This window comes from Odocoileus virginianus, chromosome 6, assembly GCF_023699985.2.
Source record: "Odocoileus virginianus isolate 20LAN1187 ecotype Illinois chromosome 6, Ovbor_1.2, whole genome shotgun sequence".
Lineage (NCBI taxonomy): Eukaryota > Metazoa > Chordata > Mammalia > Artiodactyla > Cervidae > Odocoileus > Odocoileus virginianus.
The window spans coordinates 12451517-12478523 of record NC_069679.1 but is presented as its reverse complement, the minus strand read 5'-3'; the positions used below and the strand labels follow the sequence as shown (position 1 = coordinate 12478523).

The window sequence follows — 27007 nt, the reverse complement described above, 5'->3', positions numbered from 1 at the left end:
TGGGATTTCTGGGTAATGGCAATACACCAAGATACTCAACTATGAAAACCAGGCCAGAGCAAATCAAAAAATAGGATATAAATGAGATTAAGCTACAAGTGGATAAAAGCAGGCATTATGGGTCCTAGTTACTGCTTTTACTGTCAAGGACTTATTTATGTGTTTGCCCTTCCTAGACTAGGAGCCCTGGAAAGGAAAGTATTCTCCAGTCATCTTTGTACACCTACTGCCAAAGCACACCAACAGGAAGCACATGAACATAAAAGTTCAGTATAGATTTGGCAGACATGGTGACAGGAAGATGTATAATGTTTTTAGGAATAGTGTTAAAAAATCCAAGAGGACCAATTTCAAGATAGACAGGGCCATTAGATCAGATGGAAAGGAGGCTTTCGTCTTTCAGCTTCCTATCTTGAAAGCATTCACACTAATTATCTTTTGTCACCTGAATTTTATACCTAGAAAGGAGCTTTAGAAATCATCATGTCTAAACCTTTCCTTCTGCAAGGGCAGGTTCAGACTATAACCCAAGTTAGTCTTAGGTCACATAGCAATGCAGATGGGTCAGACTCTAGTCTTACATGAGGTATGAGTTTTATAAGATAAGAAATATGAATTAAATAGACAAAGTAATTATTATGTACTTAAGAGCTTTATAAATACACCCAGTTTGGGGAGATTTCAAGTTCATTTTTTGTTATTTATTAAGCATAATGTAAAAAAAGAAATTTTAATCTCATGATCCTGGAACTAATAAAATAAAGTGTCATAACCACAGTCCTGTATCTTTCCCTTCCTTTTCACATAGTATGTGTGGTAGCCTTCAAGATGGCCTTCAAGATGGCCCCCCGTGATCTCTGCCCTCTGGGATACGTGCGGTTCCCTCCCACAGTGAATAGGTCTGACTGTAACCAACTGCTGTTGTTTAGTCACTAAGTCATGTCGTGACACTTCTGTGACCCCATGGACTGTAGCCCACCAGGCTCCTATGTCCATGGGATTTCCAAGGCAGACACACTGGGATGAGCTGCCATTTCTTTCTCCGGGGGAATCTTTTGGACCCAGGGATTGAACCCAGGTCTCCTGCTTGGCAGGCAGATTCTTTACTACTGAGCCACCAGGGAAGCCCTGTGGACAAGGCAGAATCACAAAATAAGGCTAAACCATGAAAACATTTACTCTATCTGTCTTGGTTCCTTAGACTACTTGGTCTAGTTGGAAGTAAGCTAACTTGTAGTGAGAACACTAAAGCAGGCCAGTGAAGAGGCCCATGTGATGAAGAGCTAGTCTCCTACCAACAACTGAGAGAATGAGTCATCTTGAAAGCGGTTCTTCAACACAAACCAAGCTTTCAGATAAATGCATCCTAGGCTGCCAGGACTACTACAACCTAATCAGAGACCCTGACCCAGAAGCACCCAGCTAAACAACCTAAGACTATAATAAATGTTTGCTATTTTAAACCCCTAGTTCTAGGTAATGTGTTATGCAACAACAGATAACTAATACAAGAGACATTTAAAATTAGTCAATTAGCCAAAATGAAAGATTCTTTTAGTACTATAAAGTTTTCAGCATACAAAGAAAACTTAAGTATGAGAATTTGACTCAGTCATAAAGTCCAACTAAGATCTGAAAAAGTTTGGTAAAGCAGAAAGAATTTCTATTTTAAGTCAAAAAGACACAGTTTCAATGTCCTCCACCAGTCTGTAACAGAGAAACTCTTGAGATTCCCTGAGAAACTCATTTCTCAGCTTCTCTAACTTCAATTTAGAGATAGTGCTACTTTCTTGGGACTTTGTAATAAACTAACAAACATGAATGAAAACACCTAGCATAGTTCATAAATATCAGCAATTATTACCACTTCTATGTTTATAAATCTTTCCTTACGTAAAAATGAGTAAATTAGATCTTTTTCCCCCCTCTATCCTGTTATTTTCCCGAATCTCAGACATTCCCTTACTCCAATCTTTAAACTGTCATACTTGCTAGCTGGAATTAAAGTTCAAAAGCCCACAGTGTGGCTGTATGCACCCTTTGAAATGCATGCTTCAAAAATCTCCAAGACAGATCTGATTAAGGATACTGACTGATTTTTTAAAATATTTATTATTCCATTTTCAGGTAGAATATAGTTAAGATACAAACAACCATCCCCATCCATAATCAGAAAAGCTGGATAATATCCCCAAATCATGTCTGAAAACAGCAGAGAGCTGTGAAGGCAACAAAAACTACAGGAGTTGGTAATTTTACAAGTTTAGTGGTTTTTACCTGGAGGCACTTGAGAATTCTGGGAGCAAAGCAGAAGACTGATAATCTACCACAGAGGGGTGCTATTGACAGGCAGAAAAGTGGTTCCCCCACACTGAGATGTTCATATCCTAATATTTGGAACCCGTGAATTTATAACACATGGCAGAGAGGAGTTACTGTTGCATATGTTAACTAAAGCTGCTAATTAGCTGCCTTAGAGATTTTCCAGGTCAACCCAATGTAATCAAAGGGTCTTTTTAAAAGGAGGAGGCAAAAGTGGAGAAAAGATCTGAAGATGCTATGTTTTTCTGACTTTGAGGTAAGAGTTAGGAAGCCATAGTCAAGGAATGTAGGCAACCTCTAGTAGTGGAAAAAAAACATCAAGGGAATAGATTCTCCCCTAGGACCTCCAGAAGGAACACAGCCTGCCAACTCCTTGATTTTAGCCCAGTGAGATTCGCTTTGAACTTCTGACTTTCTCAACTGCAAACTCATGAATTTCTGTTGTTCAGAGTCACTAACTTTGTGTTGACTTATTACAACAACAAAAGGAAACTAATACTGAGACTTGAAGGGGTATCTCAATGGGTAGAGGAACGGCTGGTCTTCCACTCAGAATATTTACTGAATCCTGGGATCACACAGGGCCAAGACTAAAAATCTAGAGCCTCTGAAATACAGATTGGTGCTTCCAGCAGTCTGGGAAGGGAATAAAGTTTGGGGGCCCTTAGGAGAGGGACTGCTGAAAAAACATCAGTTCTTAGTTGAAGGAAAAAAAAAAAAGCCAACGGCAGCTAAGAGACAGACTAGAACTCAACCTTACTGGATTAAGACAACGACTCACCAGTCTCACTGTCAAGCAGAAGGAAAAGTAAAAATCTTCTCTGGAGGAATCCATCATCATTCAGAATCTCTAAATACTGTATACAGAGGTGCTGGCATGTAATCAAAATATGTCAAATGACAAGAACACATGACTGAAAACAAAATAGTATGTAGAGACTAGATAATTCAGATGTTGGAAGTTAGCTGACAAAACTTTTAGTAATAAATTCTTAATATGCTGGAGAAAATAATGCAGAAGATGTAACACAAATGAAAAAGAAAAATATCACTAGAAAATCAGCATCAGTAAAAAAGAATTAAATGGAAACACCAGAATATAGTACCTGAAATAATTGAGGGGTGTTTAATAGCAAACCAGACAAAGGAGAAGACAGATGTAGAGACTCAGACAAAAGATCAATAGAAATCAATCAAATTGAAGCACAGAGAAAAAAGGATATAAGATACACAAAAGAGCGTCGAACACATATGGAACATAATAAAAAGCTCTAATATATGTGCAACTGGAGGAAATGGGATAAAGGCAAAACTGAGAATTTCCAAAACCCACAAGATATCACCCCCAAAGATTCAAAAGGATCTGAAAACACAAAGCAAAATAAACACAAAGAAAGCCACAACTAGACACAAGGTCAAAAATATTACGAACACCCAGGATAAAAGGTTCCTAGCGTCCTCCTACCACAAACAACAGAAGCCAGAAAACAATAGAATCTGTAAAGTGCTGAAAGAAAACTACCAACCTAGAATTATATACATAGCAAAATATTAAAGAATGGGGGTAAAATAAAAACGTTTACACAAAAAATGTTTACCAAGTGACTGCTATGTATCAGGTGGGCCTCCAAGGTGGCAGAGTGGTAAAGAACCCGACTGCCAATGCAAGAGATAGAAGCAAAGCAGGTTTGATCCCTGGGTTGGGAGGAGCCCCTGGAGAAAGACATGGCAATCCACTCCAGTATTCTTGCCTGGAAAATCCCACGGACAGAGGAGCCTGGCGAGCTACAATCCATTTGGTAGCACAGAGTCGGACACGACTGAAGCGACTTAGCACTCACAGTGTCAGGTACTGTTCTGGGCACTGGAACTACAGCAATGAACAAAACAAAGCCACTGCTCTCATAGAGCTTTCGTTTCAATGAAAGAAGTCAGAATATAAACAAATTATGGAATATGTCAGGTGATATCTCTACTAGCTACTCCCTGAAAAAATTAAGCATCCCATTCCATTTCCAAACATCTTTCCAGAACTAGTCATATTTTATGATTCACATTTCTAACATTTCTGTTACATATTAGCACAGAATCTAATATAGCTTATGAATGTTTCTGATTAATCAGCAGTAGTTCCTAACCTGTCATATATAACCCACTACTAATTTAAAGTAAACACATAGCGTGGTTAGTCATATATTGGTTAGTCGTATCTCCTGTTTGCAAGCCAATACTATGTTTCCTTAGTGATTCAGAAATATTTCAGAATATCAAAGCAGCAACTCTCAATCTGTTTGGCCTCAGAACACTTTTTAAACTTTAACATTACTGAAGGCGCCAAAGAGTTTTGTTCATATGAATTATAACTATCAGTATTTATGTTAGATATCAAAACAGAATTGTTAAAATACTTATTAATTCATTAAAAATAACAGTAATAAACCCCATTTGTTAATATAAAGCCTATATTTATTAAAATAAACTGTATGTTCTAAAACAACAGAGAGAAAAAGTGCACTGCTTAGGTCTCAAGTCTCTTTAATATCTGGGTAAATAGAGAATAGTTGGATTCTCCTATCTGCTTCTGCATTCAATCCTCAAACATGTTGTTTGGTTTAAAGAAAAAAGAAAAGATAGTCTCACAGAGATATGTAGAGTTGGAAAAAGCAGAACAACTTCTATAGCCTTTTCAGATAACTGTGGATATTTTTTTATATTACACCAAAACTCAAAAGGTGGTAGTTTCTCAAAGGCTACCTGTAAAATAGAATCTGAAATCACATCAAAGAACTTTTCTTACTCGTCATATTAAAATCCAATGGTCTATCTTGTACTTTGAATGGATCACTTACCAATATGAGATTGTGAAATATCACAACTGGTCACTGAAAAATTAGTTATTTGAAAAATACTGGCTCATTATGTTAAAAGCAGATCTTCCAAATGTTAATATATTATATAGGATCTCATCACCGGGATATTGTCAGTTTCAGTCTCACACTGGCAGATACGTTTTCCAAAATTCTAATCTGCACTTAAAAACTTTAAATATTTATTACTGGCAACAAATACTATAAGCAGTTTTTTTTTTTTAAATAACAGCTGTATTTGGAGAAATAGTTACCACATGTTTATTTGCCATTTGTCTGAATAATCAGTTTGTCATTTTTTCCAAGTAAAACTGGTGTTCCATCAAGCAGTTTGTTCAACTCAGAAGCCAATCAAACGCACAAATGTTTTTCTTCAAGACAACCTCTGTCCTTCAGTATGCAGAAGTGCCACATAAGACATTAAGAAATTGTGTACTTAAGGGATAAGATATAATACTAATAATTTTTACTGCTTCACCCAGGACAATAAGTGAAATCAACATTTTTTAATGACTGTGTGGCAATGAAAAATAAAATGACTAGTACTAGTATAATCAGTGCCTCTGACTTGATCTGTGCTAAGGTTCCCATGGTTTTACTGCTTCTGCACTATCAGTACAAATCCCAGCATGTTAACAGACAAATAATGTCCTAAAAAGTTTTCCTCTTACAGACCATACTTTGAGAACTACTGCATTAGAGTGACTCAGTTATTTTTAATGTAATTCTCAGCTCATATAAAGTGCTAGAGAACTACATGCAGATAAGAAATTTAAATCTAAAAAAGTCACTGTATATTCAGAGGCTTTAAAAAGCTTGCATTCTTGGAATTGAAACACTTTTTCCTTGTCACTTTACACTACTACTGTGGTATTATCTGGAAATCATAAAATAATCAGTGCCAGAAAAAAATCGTGTGAGGCTCTCTTTGGTTTACAGATAAGGAAACCAAGGAAACAAGGGGCAAACTTCAACGAACATGTATTCACTGAGTTTCTACTACATCAAAGACTATTAGTGTGACAGACACTATGGAAGAAGACTCTGCTCTTACCTTCAAAACCCTCATAGCCAGCTAGTGACTTAGGTATTGGGATGGCCGTATTACAGCCTCCTGTATTATCCATATAAAGGGCTATGCAAACACAGGTAAAAGAGCAGTGATGGTAGGGAAGAGGGACCCGGTAAGAGATATGTAATATCTGAGCAGGGTATGAGCAGAAGGATATCAGGCAGCTAAAAAGAGAAAGAAGACTTCCCTAGTGGTATAGCGGATAAGAATCTGCCTGCCAGTGCAATACAGGAGACCCACCCAGGTTCGATCCCTGGGTCGGGAAAATCCCCTGAAGGAGGGCATGGCAACCCACCCCAGTGCTCCTGCCTGAAGAATCCCGTGGACAGAGGAGCCTGGTGGGCTGCCGTCCACAGGGTCACAAAGAGCCGGACACGACTGAGCGACTGAACAGCAAGAGCAGCCAATGCAGGGGACGTGGTCCTATCCCAGGACAGGAGGATTTCTCACGCCTTGGAGCCACCAAGCCCCCGCGCCGTAACTACTGAGTCATCGCTCTGCAGCCCTCGATCGCAACCACCGGGCCTGCAGCTGCAACTACTGAGAGCCCTGCGCCTGGAGCCTGTGCGACGAGAGGCCACTGCGGTGAGAAGCTCATGCCTGCAACGAAGACTAGCCCCTACTCATCGCAACTGCTGAAAGCAACGAAGACCCAGAGCAACCAGACCCAGCGCAACCAAAAATAAAACGTAATTTTTTTAAAAAAAGAGAAAGAGCAACCACAAAAAGAGGGATCAGCATGAACAAAAACAGGAAGATATCAGTGTGCATTTATATAGTAAGAAATCATAAGTAGTGCAGTTGGGAATGGGGGGGAAATTAGAAGCAACAGCAAATAAGAATGAAAAAGTTACCAGAAATCAAGGTGAGGAAGGCACAAACACCATATTAAAGCATCTAGGCTAGACATATAATAGAAAATGTGTATTTTCTATTTAGTTAAAAGAAGAGGAATAACAAATTTCAGAGTAACTTGATCAGGGCTAATTGGATACAGGAAATGCTGGGGCAAAAAAGAATCACTGACTTTCAAATTCCAAGAATGGCTGATTAGTAAATCAATCAAAGGAAGAACAGCCTTAAGGAGAAAAGGCAATAAATTTGTTTTTAAATGGGTTTCAGAGACTTGTCCAAAATGTCACAAATTTCAATGAGTCCACATAAGAGGTTTTTACTTATAAATACTTGCTAAGAAAATCAGAAAATACTTCTCAGTCTTGCATATGCTTACTCCCTAAAAAACTGTACAATTGTGACTGAGAAAGGGTATAATATGTAATTGGAATCAGTTAATATTTGAATTAGAAGTATGACAGTTTCAAAGCAGATAGCAAAGCAAGTCTGGGGAGAAGTGTCTGGGATTATAGCTATTCTTAGCATTGTCTAAACAAATGTCTTAGTAATAAGGAAATGTAACCTAATACTTCATTATCTGCTGTACTTTTTGCCAAAATGTATTAAGTGTATTAGGTCACTTGTGACACTTCTTTTAAATGGAACATAAGAAAAAGGGGAAAATGCTATCCAGCAAGTTTACATTAAGGAAAAAAAATTACATGAAAAAGTTCCCAATACAGTATTTGACCTTAATACTAGTATTCTCATTTTTAAAAATGAGAAAAAGTATGGCCTCAGAAAAGTTAATCTGCCAGAGCAGATGCTAGCTCAATAAGACCCTTTAAAACTGCCTTCTAAGATACCAAACTACCCATTAATTTAATTCAAACACCAACTGACATCTACCACACAGCAAGATTAAGAAATGACATACTATTCACGATGGTTGGATGGCATCTCTGATTCAATGGACATGAGTTTGAGCAAGCTCCAGGAGATGGTGAAGGACAGGGAAGCCTGCCGTGCTGCAGTCCATAGGCTTCCAAAGAATCTGAACAATTGAACAACAGTTTCGTTGGACTGTTTTCCTTTGTTTTTGTATCTTCTCACTTATCTGATTAAACCTATTCTTTGGCTCAAGTTTTTCCAGACAAAACAATGTGGGTGGGGAAGGACCACAGTAGGGTCCCGCTCCATTTCAAAAACTTAAAATACAAGCTCGTAGAAATCTACTGATGCTATAAAACATGCCCATTCTTTTGGAACTGAAGAGCCAACACTGGCCCACATTTTAATTAGCTCAGGTAGTTTTGATTTACTTTGTTCTAAACACAATAGGCTTTTTTAAACACTGAAAATAAAATAAGGCAAGGACTGCCACTACCATCTCATGGGTCCTAAAGGATTCAGCGATCCCAGGTTAGAAGCAGCCTCAGATTACAGATTTTTTTTTTCATTTATTTTTATTAGTTGGAGGCTAAATACTTTACAATATTGTAGTGGTTTTTGCCATACATCTGACATCAATCAGCCATCGGATTGCAGATTATTCTCTCACCTAGTAAGTGATCATCAAACATCAGTCTAACCACTCATTCTTCTATTTATCCCATCAGTTAAAGGGAATAATTAATCTATTTGTAAGGTTACATAGTAACCAAAGGTTACTGATATCAGTTATCAACCTGATACTGATATAGCATCAATATTAAAAGATGATCTGTATCAATAGCCAAGATCTTAACAAAGTTATGGGCCTGTGATATTATACCTAAGAAAGGCAATGTATAATTGAAAATTAGAGAAGTAGGCAACATGCATAATCAAAGATACAGGTTCACTGTCATAGAAGAGACAAAGAAAAGAGGATTGATTAACTTCAAGAAAAAGTTTTTCCTTCATGCTTTCAAACAATAACTGTTAAGAAAACAACAGAAAAAAAAAAACAACAACAGGACTTCCCCGGTGGTCCAGTGGTTTAAGAATCTGCTTGCCAATGCAGGGCAGATTCCATATGCCACATGGCAACTAAGTACTTGTACCCTAGAGCCTGAGCTCTGCAACGAGAGATGCCACAGCAATGAGAAGCTTCTGCATTGCAACTATTCTGACAGCAGCAATGAAGACCCAGTGCAGCCAAAAATAAATAAATTTTTTTTTAAAAAAGAAAACAACTAAAAATATCAGAGGACCACCCTAGGAACAAAGGACCAAAGTTAAAGTGAAAACAGTTTAATTCCATTTTTTCCCCCAAAAATCAAGAGTTAGAATGAGCTATATCACAAACTAGCTTATTGTCATTTACTCACAGTTAAGCAGACTGGAATGTTACAAAGAGAGGATTATTAAAGACACTGGACAAGAACAATGACTTTGCTTTCAACCCTGGCTGTGTATTACAATAAACCAGGGAAAACTTCTGTTTAATGGTAATGCCTGGTCCAAACTCCTAGAAATTCATTTGCTCCGTCTTGGGTTATCAGTCCCAATATTTTTTTTAAATTCTCAAGTAAAGAAGTCTGAATGAGTAAACTGCATCAGTATCAATATACTGATTATACTATATACTAGTTCTGCAAGATGTTACCATCGTTGAAAAATCAGTAAAGGGTATAGGGGATCTCTCCGCATTATTTCTTGCAACAGCATTTGACTCTACAATTATCTCAAAATTTAAAATGTGATGAAAAAATTCCCAGGTGATTCCACTATGTAGCTAGAGTTTAAAAAAAAACCAACAGACTGGAGAATCTCAGATTCCTGCCAGTTATTAATAATTCCAAGAAGCTGCAAACTATTCTTTCAATCTCAGCCACTGAAGGTAATTAGGAATACTTATCATTTAAAGATATAATACTTTGCAAAGCCAAACACAAATAATTTACGGTTATTCTAAAATAAAAAATCCAAATTACTATACACTCGCATTAGTATACAAATTGACAGGATAGATAAGCATTATACTATAGTTCTCATTCACCTCTTAACTGAGCCAGATTATATGTATCACAGTAAGTAACCTCTAAAATGGCCCCCAGGATCTACCACCTCATCTTCCTTTTGTGTAATCCCTTCCTCTTTAGTTCCTCACTTAAAACAGGTAGAGTATGGCAAAGTGATAGGATGTCATTTCCGAGATGGTGTTACAAAAGAGTGTGGCTTCCATCTGGCGGGTGTCTCTATCAGAAACCCCCTGCCCCAAAGGAAAAAAATTACTGTGTTGTAAGCCACTTTCCAGTGAAGCTCCCATGGCAGGGAACTGGCCAAAAAACAGCCAGTGAAAAATCCTGAGGCTTGCCAACAGTCACATGAGTGAGCTCGCAAGGGGATCTTCCTCTAGCCAAACCTTGGTAACTGCAATCTAGCCAGTATGTTGAGTTGTAGCCTTATAAGACACCCTGAAACAGAGGCACCAACTAAGCTGAAGTCAGAATTGTGACCCACAGAAAGTGTGAGATAAATGTTTGCTGTTTTTAAGCCACTAAGTTTTGAGGAAAATACAGGGCTAAAAATAATACATATAGGTCCCACAGGACAAACCCACAAGAAAGTAATCTGATCTGATGACTTCTGCCTATCTTTGTTCAGAGTATCAAACCTCCCAGGTTTTACATTATCACTTATAATTAACAAACTGTTTTACCTGAGGTGACCTCACCATCACTGGGACACAGCTTCCTCATTCTTATTTCAATTTCTTAGAATGGCTTCCTATCCGTCTCTTCTATCCATCTAAATCCTAGACATCTTCCAGATAAAACTCACAGATCTCTTCCATGAATACCTATTACAATCCATTTAGCACTGATCTCACAAGTCAGGGACCATAAACTGCTTAACAGTAAGTCTCACATTTTCTTCAATATTTTGTACAGTACTGAGCAACTGCATTTACAGTATTCAATTCCTAATATCCCTTCCAGTGTATCAAATAAAGAAACTCTCTCAACTATTTTTATTTTTAAAAAACAAAAATAAAAAACCTGGGGGGTGGGAAAGGGTGGAAGAAAACCCAAATGTTCCAACCTAGAATATGAGATTGTCGCTGGTTTGACTTGCATGTTTGAAATAACTGAGTATAGACCACTCTAATCTGAAGAATAACAGTAATGATAACAAATCCCTTCCATGATTAGCCTAGTAATTGTTACTTGTAGGCTCTCTCTAGCTAGTTCTCTCTCCTAGTACTTGTTCAGGCTCTCGAAATTTTCCTTTTATTAGTTTCTTAAACAATTTGCCTTCCATCATTAACCCACTCTATAGTAATTCATCACTAGTCACTATACATGGAGAAACACTGCTGTTAAATTTCAACTAGACCAGTAGTTCTCAAACTTTAGCTTGCATCAGCATCACTTGGAATGCTTGTTAAAACAGACTGCTGCATCCCACCCCCACAGTTCCTGATTCATGACTAATGCCATAAGTGATTCAAAAAGAACATAAAGCTTGTAACTCAAAGGAGATCAGCTTGGGGGGGGGGGGGGTAGTTCAAGAGGAATAAACGACACCAAACACTGCAATGGCTTCAACACACACACACACACACACACAACACAAAATCCCCCCCTAACCCAGTTAACCAATCTAAACTTATCTTGATATGCCCACTTGACTTCAATTTCATTGAAACAAGGAGGACCTCCAATTCACTGAGGTTTTTTTAAAAGGATATTAGAAAAATTAAGCATTAATGTAAAAAAGACCAATCTAGTGATTCAACACTCCTGTTTAACGTTCCAGATATAAAAAAAAGGGGGGGAGGGGGGAGCAGACAAAAACTGAAGGTTCTATGATGTGAAAATTAACTTGCCAGTTAGGAAAGCAGTGGGTAGAATTGATTCTTGAACCAATACACAATACACTGGACTATACTGCCTCTAATTTATGCATGAAACTTCAGCTTAGAAGTACCTCAAATATTTTAAATAAAAAATGGGCAAAATATTAAAGATTTCATATCAACAGCCAACAGAAAATTTGTTGTCTTTAAAGGTTATTAAGAATAATAATTCTTCTAATAGCAAGAAGCCCACCCACTTCTCTTTTGTTTCCTCTCTGATCAACATCCAACAGTTGTTCCATGTGCCTCTTCCTCAGCATATCCTTTAAATGTGCTATTCCTAAGGGTTACTTGCCCGTCTTACTCATTCTCCCTGAGTGAGTCAAAATCATGACACTGAGTGAACTATGAACATTCCAGTCGTTCAGAACTATCACTGGACTGGCTAAAAATATAAGATGCTTAGGCTCCAATTCAGACTTGACTAACGGATAACAATCTCTGGGAACTGAGCCCAAGAATCTCTATGTTCCCCACCTCTATATGCTTCTTAGGCGAGAACCATGTCCTCTACACTGACCAGCACACACACAAGGCACAATCAACATTTGCCAAAGAATGCTGTGGAAACAAAAAATAGCAAATTTAAACATCCTTGAATTCCAGAGTTACGTAGTGTTAGTTTAATAAATTACTTAGATATTTAGACAACTACATTAGATAACCATTGTAATACTATTAACCATTTTAATATTAACAATGCTAGTTAAATATAGCTGGGTAAATAAAGGACTTTAAGCACTTCTCTACCCTTGAGATACGTTACAGAAAACCCCTGATCTTCAAGTTCAAAAGGTAAGTAGCCACAGAGTTTAAATACAAGAAGATCAAATTAAACAAAGAAAAGTTAGAGAGCCAGAAAACCAAGAGCTTTGTAAAAGAAAAAGTGTTAACTTGATTGAAGACTAGAACTAATCAGCAGATATCTACAAATAACAGTATTAATCTGTTGTTGCCCAGAAAAAGTAATCAAATTCCCCCAGGGAAGAATCAATTAACTTGGCAAACTTTTTTACATTCAATCTTTTTCTCTTGCACATTTATTTTCAAATTCACTAACATACGTGATTCATATTGAAAAGCAGTTACCAGGAAGAAGGGGATTTAAATTTTCTAGAATTAACAGCAAGCTCCCCAATGTGAACTAAGTTAATAAAACGATTTTTAACTTACTTAGAACTTACTATATATTAAACCAACATTAGATTTAATTGAAAAACCTGTATGACTGATGTTTAAATGCTCTATGAATATACATTGGTCTCATTAATCAATAAAAAGATAAACATCCCAAAAGGGGGTAAAATGAGCGAAAGCAAAGAGCAATTTACAAAAGAAATACCAATGCCCAAAAACTTTAAAAATTCAACCTCATTAGTTTAAAAAAAAATTTTTTTTTAAATGATGACCAATCAAGGATCATGGAGGGAAAACTAGTATAACCTTGCTGAAAGCAATGTGCTAATATTTATTAAATGGCTGAAAATAAGCAAATGTTTGTTTGGCTCAGCAATTTATCCTATCAAAATAAAACATCCAGACATTTATCTGTAAGAATATTCTTAGTGAGGTTTATAAAAGATGAAAACTAGACAATAAAAAGGAAGACCAATAATAGACTGACTAAATTAGTTTAGATCTGTAATTATGTAAGCACTTGAAAAATAGTTACTTATTGATAGGAGAAAGCTGTTGACCTTCCCTCTGTTTTTGCAACCTGCTTTTTTTCTACTGAAAACATAAAAAGAACGTAGTTTTATTCTGTAATTATTATTTTTTTAACATGTATAGCTCATCCATGTGTAACATGTATACACATGTAATACATGTATACATGTATACATCCATGTATAACATATATAGCTCATTTCAGATATATAGATCTGGAACAATTATTACAGTTCAGATTCTGGTGTATTTCTCTCAGCAGCAAGCAAAATAATTATTTTATCTCTTTTTTTCCTCACCTCATCAGTTTTTTTCTTACAGTGTAATGTGCTACCTGTAAAACTTAAAGTTTAAATCTATTAACATAAATAATTTATAACATAACCAAACCCTAGTTTACTGCATCATTTGCCCAGTGTATACCATTTCGAGAAAGAAGATCTGGGGTAAATCCTATCCTTTGATCTACTGATACTTTTAAATATGAACTTTTAACAAAGGAAAGATACTCATTTCAGCAGTCCTACTTAAGAGCACCCTTAACAAGTAGTAAACTAGGAAAAAAGGGGTTGTTTCAAAAATTCAGCATGAAAACATGGTTAAAGCAGGACACCTAAAAAAAATTCTCTAGTATTTTGTAGTTCTTAGTTCAGTTTATCCATGTTTATTCCTCTTCCTCTAAACTAACAAAGAAAAAATGTAACATGCATTAGCTACATCTCTGTTCCAGAAGTGACATAAAGAATTTGTAGGGTTTGGCCTCAGTGATTGAGGACACACCTAAGCTGAAAAGGCTGAATGAGATTTAACTACGTGAAAACATACTACAAGAAGTTAAATAATGAACATCCATGAATTTTAAAAGGTAACTAAAAATGCGAATAAGCCAGGTGATAGGTCTGAAAACATCAGATTCAATATAGATTTACTATATACTTTATGTAGTAAATAAATGAAAAGGGAATTCAAGGTTTCACTGTAAACTCAACTTTCCTCAAAAAAAAAAAAAATTCTCCATTTAGTGACCTAAGCACCTAAGTGTTGTATCTGCAGATCAGAAAGAGCTATAAAACTTATCTTCCTTCTACAACCCTTCAATTTCCTCTTCAGACTACATTATCTATACGAAAGTTTGAGAGTTCCACTGTTTAGTAATAGCACTAAGTGTCACAGTTTTTCTTTTTTTTTACCATTATTTAAAACACTGTCTTCAAACAGGCCTAAATAGATGGCTTCATTTTCAAAAGAAAGTGTCTTTTTTACTAAATACTGTAAAAAAATTATTAATAAAAAGAATCTATTAATCATGCAAGCTCAACAAGCACGCAGTGACATACTGCTTATTTACCAGTGAACATTAGTCAACCAATTTTAAGAGGGAAAAAAAAAAAATCACATACAAGAAGGCAAGAGTAACCTGCTGCTCACCTATACTGTTTTCTTCCATGAAACTACTGTTTTCTAAGAGCTATACTGAATCAAGACTCCATTTTTATTCCGCAGTCGTATCCCTGACCCCCTCATTTGTTCTCTCTATATAAACTGAAACTTTTCATTTTCTAAAGCTCAAAACGCAAAATATGACTCACAAGAAGATTAGATGAGATGCGGTTATCAATTTAAACCGAGTCCTACCTACCGACAATGAAATACAAATTATCAGAGAAAGGAGTCCAGAAGCAGAAAGTCTCTAACTTGCTAACTCACAATAAGACTCTTGTTCAATATTACACAATAACACTGCGCTTTGCTGCTGTTTGAGCTGCAAAGGCTGGGTATGCAAGTTGCAGCAACTATGCCAACAGCTTCAAGTATGCTACAACTGAGAAGAGTAGCAGTTAGAACCCAAACGAACAGCAAACATTTAGAAAGATACAAGCAGAAGCCTCACCATTAGAAAAGAAGATCCATCAGCACCTCTTCCAAGAAATAGTTCCCTTCCCCCACTTTAAGTAGGCACTTAAGACTGCCAAGCAGATCCATTTCTTTATTAACCGGTGCCCACTTGGGGCAACTGTACACCAAGCAAGCCCTTAGGCCTACTCTAACCCCTTCCAAAAGTGCTCAAGTGAGACTGAAAGCCGGGGAAGCCGTCTCAGGAGCCCAGATTTTCACCTCCCATCCCGCCCCGCCCCTGTAAGCTCTCCTGAGGCCAGAGGAAGGACACCGGGCCCAGGGACCCGCAGCAACTGCCCGCAAGAGAAGTCTGAGGCGGCCGGAGGCCTCCGCCATAGCAGGACCTGGAAAGCACCGCCCCTAGCGCACCTCCCCACACCCGGCGAATGTCTGCTCTATCCCCGGCAGAAGAGAAGACAGGGCCGGGAGGCACCAGGCTAGGCTGCGCACCAGGCCCTGGCCTGCCCCTCTGAGCCGCGCGGACCGCCCGAATCCGCTCCCGGGTCCGGCTCAGTCAAGCTGGCGCGGGGGCCACACTCACCTGGATGACCTCGTTGACCTCCCGGATACATTCCACCATGTGTTGCAGAATCTGCTCGGCCGTGAGCACCTCGTAGCGGTAATCCTCCTCCTGCTCATGCCCCGGCCCGCCGCCGCCGCCACCACCGCCGCCGCCACCTCCGGGCCCCAGAGCGCTGCCGCCGCCGCCGCCCGTCTCCCCACACAGCAGTCCGTCCCGCTCCCCGCCGACGCCCAGCCCCGGCTCCACCAGCTCCACCTCGCCCAGATCCAGGTTATCATCGTCCGGCTCATCGTCGTCCTCGTCCTCCTCCTCCTCGGCGCCGCTGTCCTCCTCGCTGCACTCTTCGTCCTCGTCGAACTCGTAGTTGTAGCCCTCGTCCGAGTCCATGGCGCGACGCGCAGAGGCCCGGCGGACGCTGGCCCTGAGGCGGGGAGAGGGCGGGGACGCCGAGGCCCCGGCTCTCGCTCCGGCTCCGGCTGATGTCCGGACGCAGGCCTGGCTCCGGCCCCGCGGGCCGCGGCTCCTCCCCGGGCGCGGCGGTTGGCGGTTGGCGGCTAGCGGCGGCGGGGAGGGCGCGGAGGAGGGAGGGAGGGAGGGAGCGAGGGGGCCGCTTGCCGCCCGCCTAAGTCAGACGCGGCTCCGCTCAGGCCTCCGAGAGAAAACAGTCCCCAGCGCCACCTCCACGGCCGCTGCTACCGCTACTGAGCCAACAAAGGGGCGTGCGTCACCGCGTCGCGCTGCGTCGGCGCGTCACTGCTCTTGACGTCATCGCGCCCCGCCCCGCCGCCCCTGCGTGTAGTGCGGGGAGACCCCACGGCCTCGGTGTGCCCTGGGAGCGCGGTGCCACGGGAGTCGCAGGCTGTGTTCCGGCTGCGGTCGCTGTTTGGAGCCTCAGCAGCGAACAAAGTACTGGAGGAGCTTGTGGCCATTGGACGCCGAGAGCGAGAGGGGGCCTGGTCCGCCCAGGTGGTGGATTTTTGCTCAGGCCATGAAGATCCAGCCCCCCGCGCAATCCTTTGGGGAAGGCGGCCTTCCCCCAGGGCCAGAGAGACCCTTCCCGCCGGCCCGAGAGTGATTCCAGGAATACCTCGGCTGTTGAGCTACTGTTTCTCTAGCCTGGGCTACTCAGTGGATTCTGTTTTATGCAGAACCTCTAACCTGTGTTGCTGGTGAACCCCGTTTTAAGTAATTAGGTTGTGTACTCCGGACGTGCTGTGATTTTTAAGTCGCCTACAGTGACGTCATTTAAAAGAAGCGTTTCCTGAACTCAAGCACTTTATTCAAGGCACTAAACTGTTAAAGTCATGTCTTCCTTTAATTGAGTACTGTGTAAGATCTTTACATACATATTTCTTATCTTCATGGAGCCACAGTACCCACTTTATACCTGAGACTGAAAGTGAAAGAGACTTGAGGAAGGCCACGGAACACTTGTCCTATGTTTTAGCACCTAGGTGACCTTAAATAGCAATCATAAAAATAATTTAAAATGCATAATATGTATTATATGCTGCATTATATATCAAATGGGCTGTAAGATAATACAATGCAGACAATAATAGAAATATATACAGGGACCAAATAAAGCAGAGAGATAATGCCTGTCTCCTATTTGGAAATGTGTGAGCTGAGTGTTAATAGATGGCCAGGAGTTTAACAGAGAAGATAGGGAAGATGATCTAGCCTGAGAAAATAACAAAAGCGAAAGCACAGTAGGGGTAAAATAGTTTAGTTCAGGGAGCTTAAAATGCAAGGAGGGTAAATGACAAAATATCAAGCAAGTTGTGAACAGGAGAGGAAGAGTATTTTATACCATTCTAGTAGACATAAATCTTTGTAAATAGAACAGAAAAGCCAGAGAAATACTCTGAAGGAAGAAGAGGCACAAGAAAACTTCCTCTTGGGATAACTTGGATTGGCCAGATTGGAAAGTTTTTAAAGTTTGAATCCCTAATTTACTGATAAATCTTACCTTTCAACATACAGTTTCCCTTTGGAATCTGATTTTGAAAAGTGAAAAATACCTTTATAATGGAAATAAGCCTTATTAATTTGTCCATTTTGTAAAGTTTTTAATAAGATTTCCTAAAATAAGCCAAGGATTTGCAAATTAAAACTTAATGTTTTGTGTCTTGGTCCTTTCTTGTTTTTATTTTAGCAGCTGTAGGTAGTTGCCACACCTGGAGCAACCTAAGTATACTAGCAACCCTTCTCTCCACCCCATCCCTGTTCTTACACACCTACAGAGAAAATTCAGCAAGGCTTGACAGTACCCTAAACTCCTTTACGTCATCTTTTTATCCACTCCTATCTTGACTGAACCCTACCATCCATATCCTCCCCTTTGATATGGAGCAGCTGACCACTACTGGAGAAATTTGCATGATCACATGCATTCTGTTATTAAATTCCAATCACCTACCACACCTGATGCCTCAACACTACCCAGCAGCCCTGTTAAATTTTTCTAAATTGTTCTGCCACTCTAGGCAACTCTGAAATCTTCACCAGTTTTTTTCAAATCCCCAACCCTGCCCTTCCAAATCTGCTCAAAGTACATGACTTTACATCACAGAAATTTGAAATCATAAGGACCTCTGTGACTGAAGCATACTGAGCAAAAATCGAGTGTTAAAGGATGAAGTCAGAGAAGACAAATCGAGGTGGAGGGCCAGTAGGACCTTGTAGGCCATCTTAAGACGTTTAGTTATTACAATGGAAATCATTAGAGGATTTTAAACAGAAGAATGAAATAATATGCTCTTTTTTTAATATGCTCTTTTTTAAAAAATAATGGTGCTTTTTGGAGAATAGACTATGAAATCAGAGACCAATTAGGCAGTTATCTCAGAAGTCAAGGTGAATAATGGTAACAGCTTAGGCTAGAGTTGTGACAGTGGGGCTGATAAGTGGTCAGAGTCATGTGTAATTTGAAAGTGGAGCCAACAGATTTGCTGATGGCCTGATTGTGAGGTTTATAAAGGATGAAGATGCCTCCTAAATTTGGGGTTTGAGCAACTGGATGAATGATGTTTCCTGAAACGAGTTAAAAATGAGTTGCTTGTTAGATATTGAGGTAGAGATACTGAGAAGGCAGTTCCACATGCTAATATACAAGACTGAAGGTCAAGAGAAGGTAGAGCTAGATAGAATTTCACCAGTGTTTATGTCAACAATGTTGAGAAGCAGCACAGGAAGGAATAGAGCAGAATTTACCTCTGCCCCTCCAGTTGCTGTCTGTAACTTTGAACAAATTACTGAAACTCTCTGAGCTTCACTTTCAAGTGAAGTTAGTCGCTCAGTCCTGTCCTACTGTCTGATCCCATGGTCTGTAGCCTGCCAAGCTCCTCTGTCCGTGGAATTTTCCAGGCGAGAATACTGGAGTGGGTTGCCGTTTCCTTTTCCAGGGTATATTCCCGACCCAGGGATTGAACCCAGGTCTTCCACATTGTAGGCAGTCTTTACCATCTGAACCTCCAGGGAAACCCAAGCTTCACTTTGGAGGATAATTCCCTATTCTCATAGAATTATTTATGAGTATCAAATGGAATAATATATTTAAAACACTTGACACAGTGCCTGGCACATAATTATATGTTCACAAAATTAGAACTTTAAAAAGTGTCAGAAGTCACCTTGCATCTTTGGGGGGAAAAAACTATAAATTGGATTTATAACCTTGTAGTTGAATTTATTTTGATTTTACATGTATGTATATGGCCTATGTCATCCTTATTTTCCAGGGAAGAAAATTGGCATGCCTTTTTCTCAGAAACTGTTTCCACAGTTTGATTACTCCTTTTTGGTCAAAATCATAGTGCTTCTGAACTTTGGGGTCTCCTATTCACGGGTATAATGAGATTTTCAGCAATACTCCATTGATATTTTTAAAAGTATCTTAGAGTCAGATTATTGTATGGTGCTATTAAAGGAAACCAGTATAACAACTTCTCTCTGGCCCCAAATTGGCCAAGGGATGACCCACATACAATGATTTTTTAAGTGACTTGATCTTAAAGGTATTGCCTGTGTCATTGCTTCCTCAGGTATGGTGATTACTGGGTAGAAGTACAAAAGTCTGTAAACAAGAGGTTAAAACAAGTTGCTTGAAAAAAATAGGCACGTTAATATTTCCTTGGTGCCAAAAGAATAATTGTTTTATAATTAGGTATTCACATTGTCCCCATGTCTTTTTTTTTTTTAGTATATATTTATTAAATACCTACTCATGGTGTAAAACTCCATAAATATTTATATGCATACCAAATAGTTATGAACTAAATTCGGGCAGGAAAAATATGCAAGTGCTTTTCAGATAAATAGAAATTAAAATAGCACTGGACTTTTTCAAAGGGCAGATAATAGAGCTGTAAGCTATGGAAAAACCTCTAGCAATGGCAGGGCACTAGAGTGACCAAGTGTCCCTATTGGCACAAAATGGGAGTTTCCTGGGATGTGGAATTTTCAGTGCTAAAACTGGGAAATCTCACACAAATTGGGACGTGGTCACCTCCCCCAAAGTTCTTACATGATTTAATCAAAACACTGTTTCCAAAACTAAATGGAAATAACACTTTGTCATGCACCACTTTTTGCTTTTTTTTTTTTATGTTTTGTTTCTGTGTTTTACCAGGCAGGAGGTAAGAAAATGAAATTTTAATATAAATTTAATTTAAAATTCAATTTTAGCAAAAGTGCAAAGATATTCTAATAAGCTAATTGAATACTTCGCATTTCTTTAACACCATCTGTGTACTTTGTATTTTATTACAAGCAACAATTAAATGTTACACCATTGTTGACAGGTAGATCTTATCATACCAGTTCTATGTGGTAAATAATATAATAAGGCTTAGAGAAATTGAGCTTGTATGCCTCATTAGAAGTCTCGGAGAAATAGTGATAACCAAAAATGGAACCTGATATTTCTGACTGCAGCACCCTAAGATATACTGTCTACCTTATCTTTTTCTTCTAGCACACAGAATTAGAGATTTTATTATTGAACCAGAGATTTTATGCAAGTAATTATCTACAATGTGTGGTAAGATAATGCTGGATCTAGAAGCAGAATACATGCATGCCCTGCTACAATGAGACAAAATTTACAATGTACAAATATCTATGTTTCCCATGATTGCAAGACACATGTATTTGGCCTAATTGTGTACTTATTACAGCAAAAAAAAAAATAGCAAATGATCACCACCACCCCAGAAGTGAACATATGTTTGTCCTAATGATTTAATCATTTGATGAAAAAACTGTTTTTATAACAATTTGCAAAAGAATAGCTTCTCTGATTTACTGTATCTATTGTGTTGCCTTGTGGATGCATTTGAATGAATGGGCAAAAAGTAAGCAAATATATTGTTGTCTACTGTATGCTAGAGTGAGGGCATGTATATTTTAAATTTACTCCTTATGATCTCATGAATTTGGGATTCTTTTTTTTAACTGAAGCATAGTTGATTTACAACGTTATGCCAATCTCAGCTGTACAGCAAAGTGATTCAGTTTTACACACATGTACATTCTTTTTTAACAATATTTTCCATATGGGTCATCCCAGGAGATTGAATATAGTTCCCTGTGTTATACAATAGACTATGGTATTTATCCATTCTAAATGAAATAGTCTGTATCTAGAAGTTGAGATTCTTAATTTTGTAAGTAAGGAAAAAGACAAAAAGTAATTTGCCAAGTTTCACCAGCGCTTTCATATCCAAATTTACAGAGTCCAAGCCCTCTGTTTTTTCCACACAATTCTCAGTAATTGTAATAAGATCTTATTCCTTTTTCTAAACTACGTCTTTGTATTTGTTGAGTAATTGCTATCAAGCCTACTTGTCCAGACTGGCAGCATAAACATTGACAGTATGCAATGTTTTTTCCCCCTGGAAACAGTTAATAAAAATAGAATAGTGAATAAACAGATGTGTTATCCTCAGTTTAAATAGTCTGACTTTAATCTTGCAGATACAGTCTTACTGTTTTTAATAAAATATGTTTTAAAATACATGACACTTTTTTTGGTCAAACAATGGTTATTAGTGACTATTCAGTGCAAAGCACCTAAGCATTCTACAGAGCTTGAAAAGGAAGAACCCTGAGAACACCTAAGAAATCATTGTTTAAGGGAAGGAGACAAATTTAAAGGAAAGTTTAATGATAAAAATGGTAACTATGACAAAACAAGAAGAATGGCACACATGTTGAGTTCTGAGGAGTTTACAAAGGCAGAAGCCACTAAACTGAGTTGTTCTAAGACAGCAATGGCTTTCTAGGTGGTACAATGGTAAAGAATTTGCCTGCAGTACAGAAGACACAAGAGTCATGTGTTCGATCTGTGGGTCAGGAAGATACACCGCCCCCCCGCCCCGACCCGGGAGGAGGGCATGACAACTCCGGTAATCTTACCCGGAGAATCCTATGGAGGAGACTGGCAGGCTACATTCCATAGGGTCACAGAGTCAGACACAACTAAAGCAACTTAGCATGCACATATACTTATTTCCTCTGCACAACATCCTTTCCAATCACTCTACCCCCAACTAACCCATGTTTCGAGACTACTATGTATCACCGGTTACTGACACACTTCCAAGCTTTTGATCACGCTGGAATGAATTAATTTAAACCTAAGTTGGGAAGATCCCCTGGAGAAGGATATGGCAACCCACTCCAACATTCTCGCCTGAGAATTCCCATGGACAGACGAGCCTGGCGGGCTACAGTCCATGAGGTCGCAAAAGAGTTGGACACCACTCAGCTACTAAACAACAAAGCTATTGGTTTTTAAACCAATAGACATTGTCTTCTTACCTCAAAATGTGTTGCTTGAATCTTGCTGACATTATATCAAGATTAGTGTTCTTACCTATTAATTCTTCTAGGTCTCCATGAAAACTTGAAGATTGTGTGCAAGAGGAAGAGGAGACCGGATGTGCATGTTCTCCATGGCTCCCTTCATCTAGAGTTTCTCTAGTGCAAACGCCCAACCCACTTCTCACATCCCCAGGGGTACCTCGGCTTTTAATAATAGTTCATGGCAAGACAGGACTGATGTTGGAATTCAGCCCACTGGACACAACTGATACAATGCTGCCTATTCATGAGTGAGTGAAGGACTGTAGCAAGCAACAAATGGAGAAGGCTTAAGGGGTTGAAGATTGGAGTAACTGAGGGAACCCTGAAACAGTAGCATCTGACAGGCCCACCTGGCTCCAAAGCATTCAGGAATTAACACTTTTCTTTTGTCTCTCCTTTATTTTTTTGTTTCTCTCTTGGGTTTTGCTTGTTGTTGTTGTTTGTTTTTCATTTGTTTTGTTTGAAACAATACCATGATTTAAAGGACATAGTCATCTCTTCCAGCTCCAGGAACCAGATGCCACTCCTTAGAGTTATGTTGCAATGTGCCAAGAACCAGTTTTTCAATTCTGTCTTCCTGACTGTACCCTCACAGACATCATCAGCAAAGTAATAATGGAGGGCTTGTGATACACGACTTTATGTCCAGAATTCTTTATGAGCTGCTTCACATTTTGCTTTCATGAGAAGACAGTTTAGTATGTTGGTTGCGTGTTTTGACACATTCAAATGCTGAAGCACTGAACAAGTTCTCATTTTAAAGAGTTTGAAAGGTCAGTAAAAATAATTAAAATTATAACATTGTCTCTAAATGTTATTAAAATAGTATAGTCCCAAAGAGTTACCCCATGTTAATGATTAGTACATTTTTTCATAACGCAAAACTGTGTATATACAGACAATTTTCTGTGAACGATTAACAACTGCATATATGAGCTATGAGTCTGTTTTCTTCTAGATGATTGTATGTGGGAGGTTGCAGGTAAAGAGGGTCAAACAGATGTTTTAGAAGAGTAAATTTTACTCAGCTAACTTTAAGATGCACTATTGTGTGACAGCCCCATAAGCTCCAGATGTGGAAGCCCCATTTATTAAGTATATGACCTCAGGCAAGTTACTTAACCACTTACGAGCCTGTTTTCCCATTAAAAAAAAAAGAATAGGATTTTCCTCCTTGCATTATAAGGATTACCTGACTTAACTGTGAAGGACTCCTTACAATATCATCATTGGACATAGGAGATGTACCATGTTTTGCTTTAGACCTGAGAATATACAAGGAAAATTATTCAGTCAATTTTAAAGCAGTTGTCCTTTGAAAAGTATAGATCATTATTCATTTGTCAAATTATTGAAAAATGTTGCTATACTCCTCTTGTATGCCTGTATTTTTATTAGTTGCTTCAACAAGACAATTGTTCACTAACAGTATCTCAGGCAATGTGCTAGATATCGAGAATAAGAAGATAAAGCTGGACTAGTGAGGGAAATCATTAATTACTTTATAACATGATAAGTCCTGTAATGATGTATGATCTGAATGTTAGGGTAGCGAGAAGATAAGGCATATTAGTGTGGGAAGCAGACACAGCGTCAAGGAGTGCTTCCTAGGGGAGGTGTGGCCTGAGCTAAGAATTGGAGAAAAAATAAATGATGGAAAAGAAGGAGTGTTGTATGTACATATAAATAAGAAACAATATGGCATATTTGAATCATGGCCTGTTTGGACAATGTTCTTGTCCCTTCTCTGTACCCTTCTTATATCGGTTTCCCTTTCCTCATTCTTTTTCATCCTCTCTCCCCTTCCTCCACAGGTAACATATCTAAAGTCCATAGTGTGCAAATGGCAGAGCTAGAAATCAAAGCCTCAATTCCTCCATTTCCAGAGACTGAGCTCCTCCTGCTACGCTACTTTGAAGATTTTTCACTCTTTTAACAAGGCTTGTCACTATTTTCCTAGCATTTTTGTGAGACTATGTCACGTTGCTTGCTTTACTAAACTCATTTTGATCATCACATTTGGATTCTATTGGGCAATAGGCTGGGTTCAAGGAGGAGAAGATGTGTTCCATACTAGTTCAATTAAATACACATTTACTGAATGCCACTGGATATAAACCATTGTGCTAGACATTATTGAAAATACAAATCAGGTTACATTTCTTATTCCTAAGAAGCGTACAGTCTAATATGGGAAATGATACTTATTGGAAAACTTCATACAAGGCAGTTTATCTGTTAAGCTTAGCACTAAGATAATGTTTCTCAACTATCTTTCTTCATTATCATCCCTTAAGGAAACTTTTCAGATCTTTTAATCCTAAATATCTTCCCTCATGAAATTTTAATACCACAGAAATACTATATATCTATTTATGTAATGTATTAGACCTATACTTCATACTTAGAAAGAGTACTTTTTTCACACACACTCATACACCAAAGAACCAATTTCTGCCCCCTCGGAGGCAATATTGCCCATGATGAAAATATGCACTTAACTAAGGCAATCACTTTCAAAGTCTAATATTGACAGTCAAATTCCAGTTTCAGATTTTTGGTATCTGCCAAAGATTAAATATAATTTAAAAATTGAATTTCCTGAGTTAAAAGTAAAGCCCACAACATTAGATTAAAAAAATAAGATGATTGTGTATATTCTTGTGTGAGTACTTGCATGGCTAAGTTCAGAGCTGCCACATTATCTGACTGCCCAAAGAGTATATTCACCATATAGTCTGTGTGATGGGAAGGGAAAGAGAAAATGGAAAACAATTTGAAGCTATAACCATGATGTGTTTGAAAGAGAAACTCAAGTTTATAAATTATTTCAACTTCAGCCCACCCTAATCATCTTCAACTTTTTCTGTGCAAAATTTAATTAATTCTCAGTGAATAATTAAATCACAATAATATTAATTTATATATAGGCAGGAAGTATATACCAACCAGAAAATTCAGTTCAGTTCAGTTGCTCAGTCGTGTCCGACTCTTTGCGACCCCATGAACTGCAGCAGCCAGGCCTCCCTGTCCATCACCAACTCCCGGAGTCTACCCAAACCCATGTCCATTGAGTCAGTGATGCCATCCAACAATCTCATTCTCTGTCGTCCCCTTCTCCTCCTGCCCCCAATCCCTCCCAGGATCAGGGTCTTTTCAAGTGAGTCAGTCTTCGCATCAGGTGGCCAAAGTATTGGAGATTCAGCTTCAGCTTCAGTCCTTCCAATGAATATTCAGGACTGATTTCCTTTAGGACTGACTGCTTTGATCTCCTTGCAGTCCAAGGGACTCTCAAGAGTCTTTTCCAACACCACAGTTCAAAAGCATCAATTCTTCGGCACTCAGCTTTCTTTATAGTCCAATTCTCACATCCATACATGACTGTTGGAAACACCATAGCTTTGACTAGACGGACCTTGGTTGGCAAAGTAATGTCTCTGCTTTCTAATGTGCTATCTAGGTTGGTCATAACTTTTCTTCCAAGAAACAAACGTCTTTTAATTTCATGACTGCAGTTACCACCTGCAGTGATTTTGGAGCTCAAACAATAAAGTCTGTCACTGTTTCCCCATCTACTTGCCATGAAGAGATGGGACCGGATGCCATGATCTTAGTTTTCTGAGTGTTGAGTTTTAAGCCAGCTTTTTCACTCTCCTCTTTCACTTTCATCAAGAGAGTCTAGTTTTTCTTTGCTTTCTGCATAAGGGTGGTATCATTTCCATATCTGAGGTTATTGACATTTCTCCCGGCAATCTTGATTCCAACTTCTGCTTCATCCAGCCAGACATTTTGCATGATGTACTCTGCATATAAGTTAAATGAGCAGTGTGGCAATACACAGCCTTGACGTATTCCTTTCCCGATATGGAACCAGGAGGCAGGTCAGGTGGTCTGATATTCCCATCTCTTGAAGAATTTTCCAGTTTGTTGTGATCCACACAGTCAAAGGCTTTGGCATAGTCAATAAAGCAGATGTTTTTCTGGAATTCTCTTGCTTTTTCAATGATCCAACTGATGTTGGCAATTTGATCTCTGGTTCCTCTGCCTTTTCTAAATCCAGCTTGAGCATCTGGAAGTTCACAGTTCACGTACTGTTGAAGCCTGGCTTG

At 38.8% G+C, this 27007-nt stretch overlaps 1 protein-coding gene across 2 annotated transcripts in view; it reads right to left on the bottom strand.

Moving 5' to 3' along the window:
• The window catches only part of ARIH1 (ariadne RBR E3 ubiquitin protein ligase 1), a 105954-nt gene extending 89208 nt beyond the window's left edge, over positions 1-16746 (bottom strand). The window contains exon 1 of one of the 2 annotated variants that reach the window (XM_070468785.1): positions 16047-16746. In XM_070468785.1, coding sequence (XP_070324886.1) covers positions 16047-16415 — 369 coding nt within the window. In that variant the 5' untranslated portion in view covers positions 16416-16746. The remainder of the gene's footprint in view (positions 1-16046) is intronic. The other variant, XM_070468786.1, reaches the window with a different exon arrangement.
• Positions 16747-27007: the final 10261 nt, after the last annotated feature.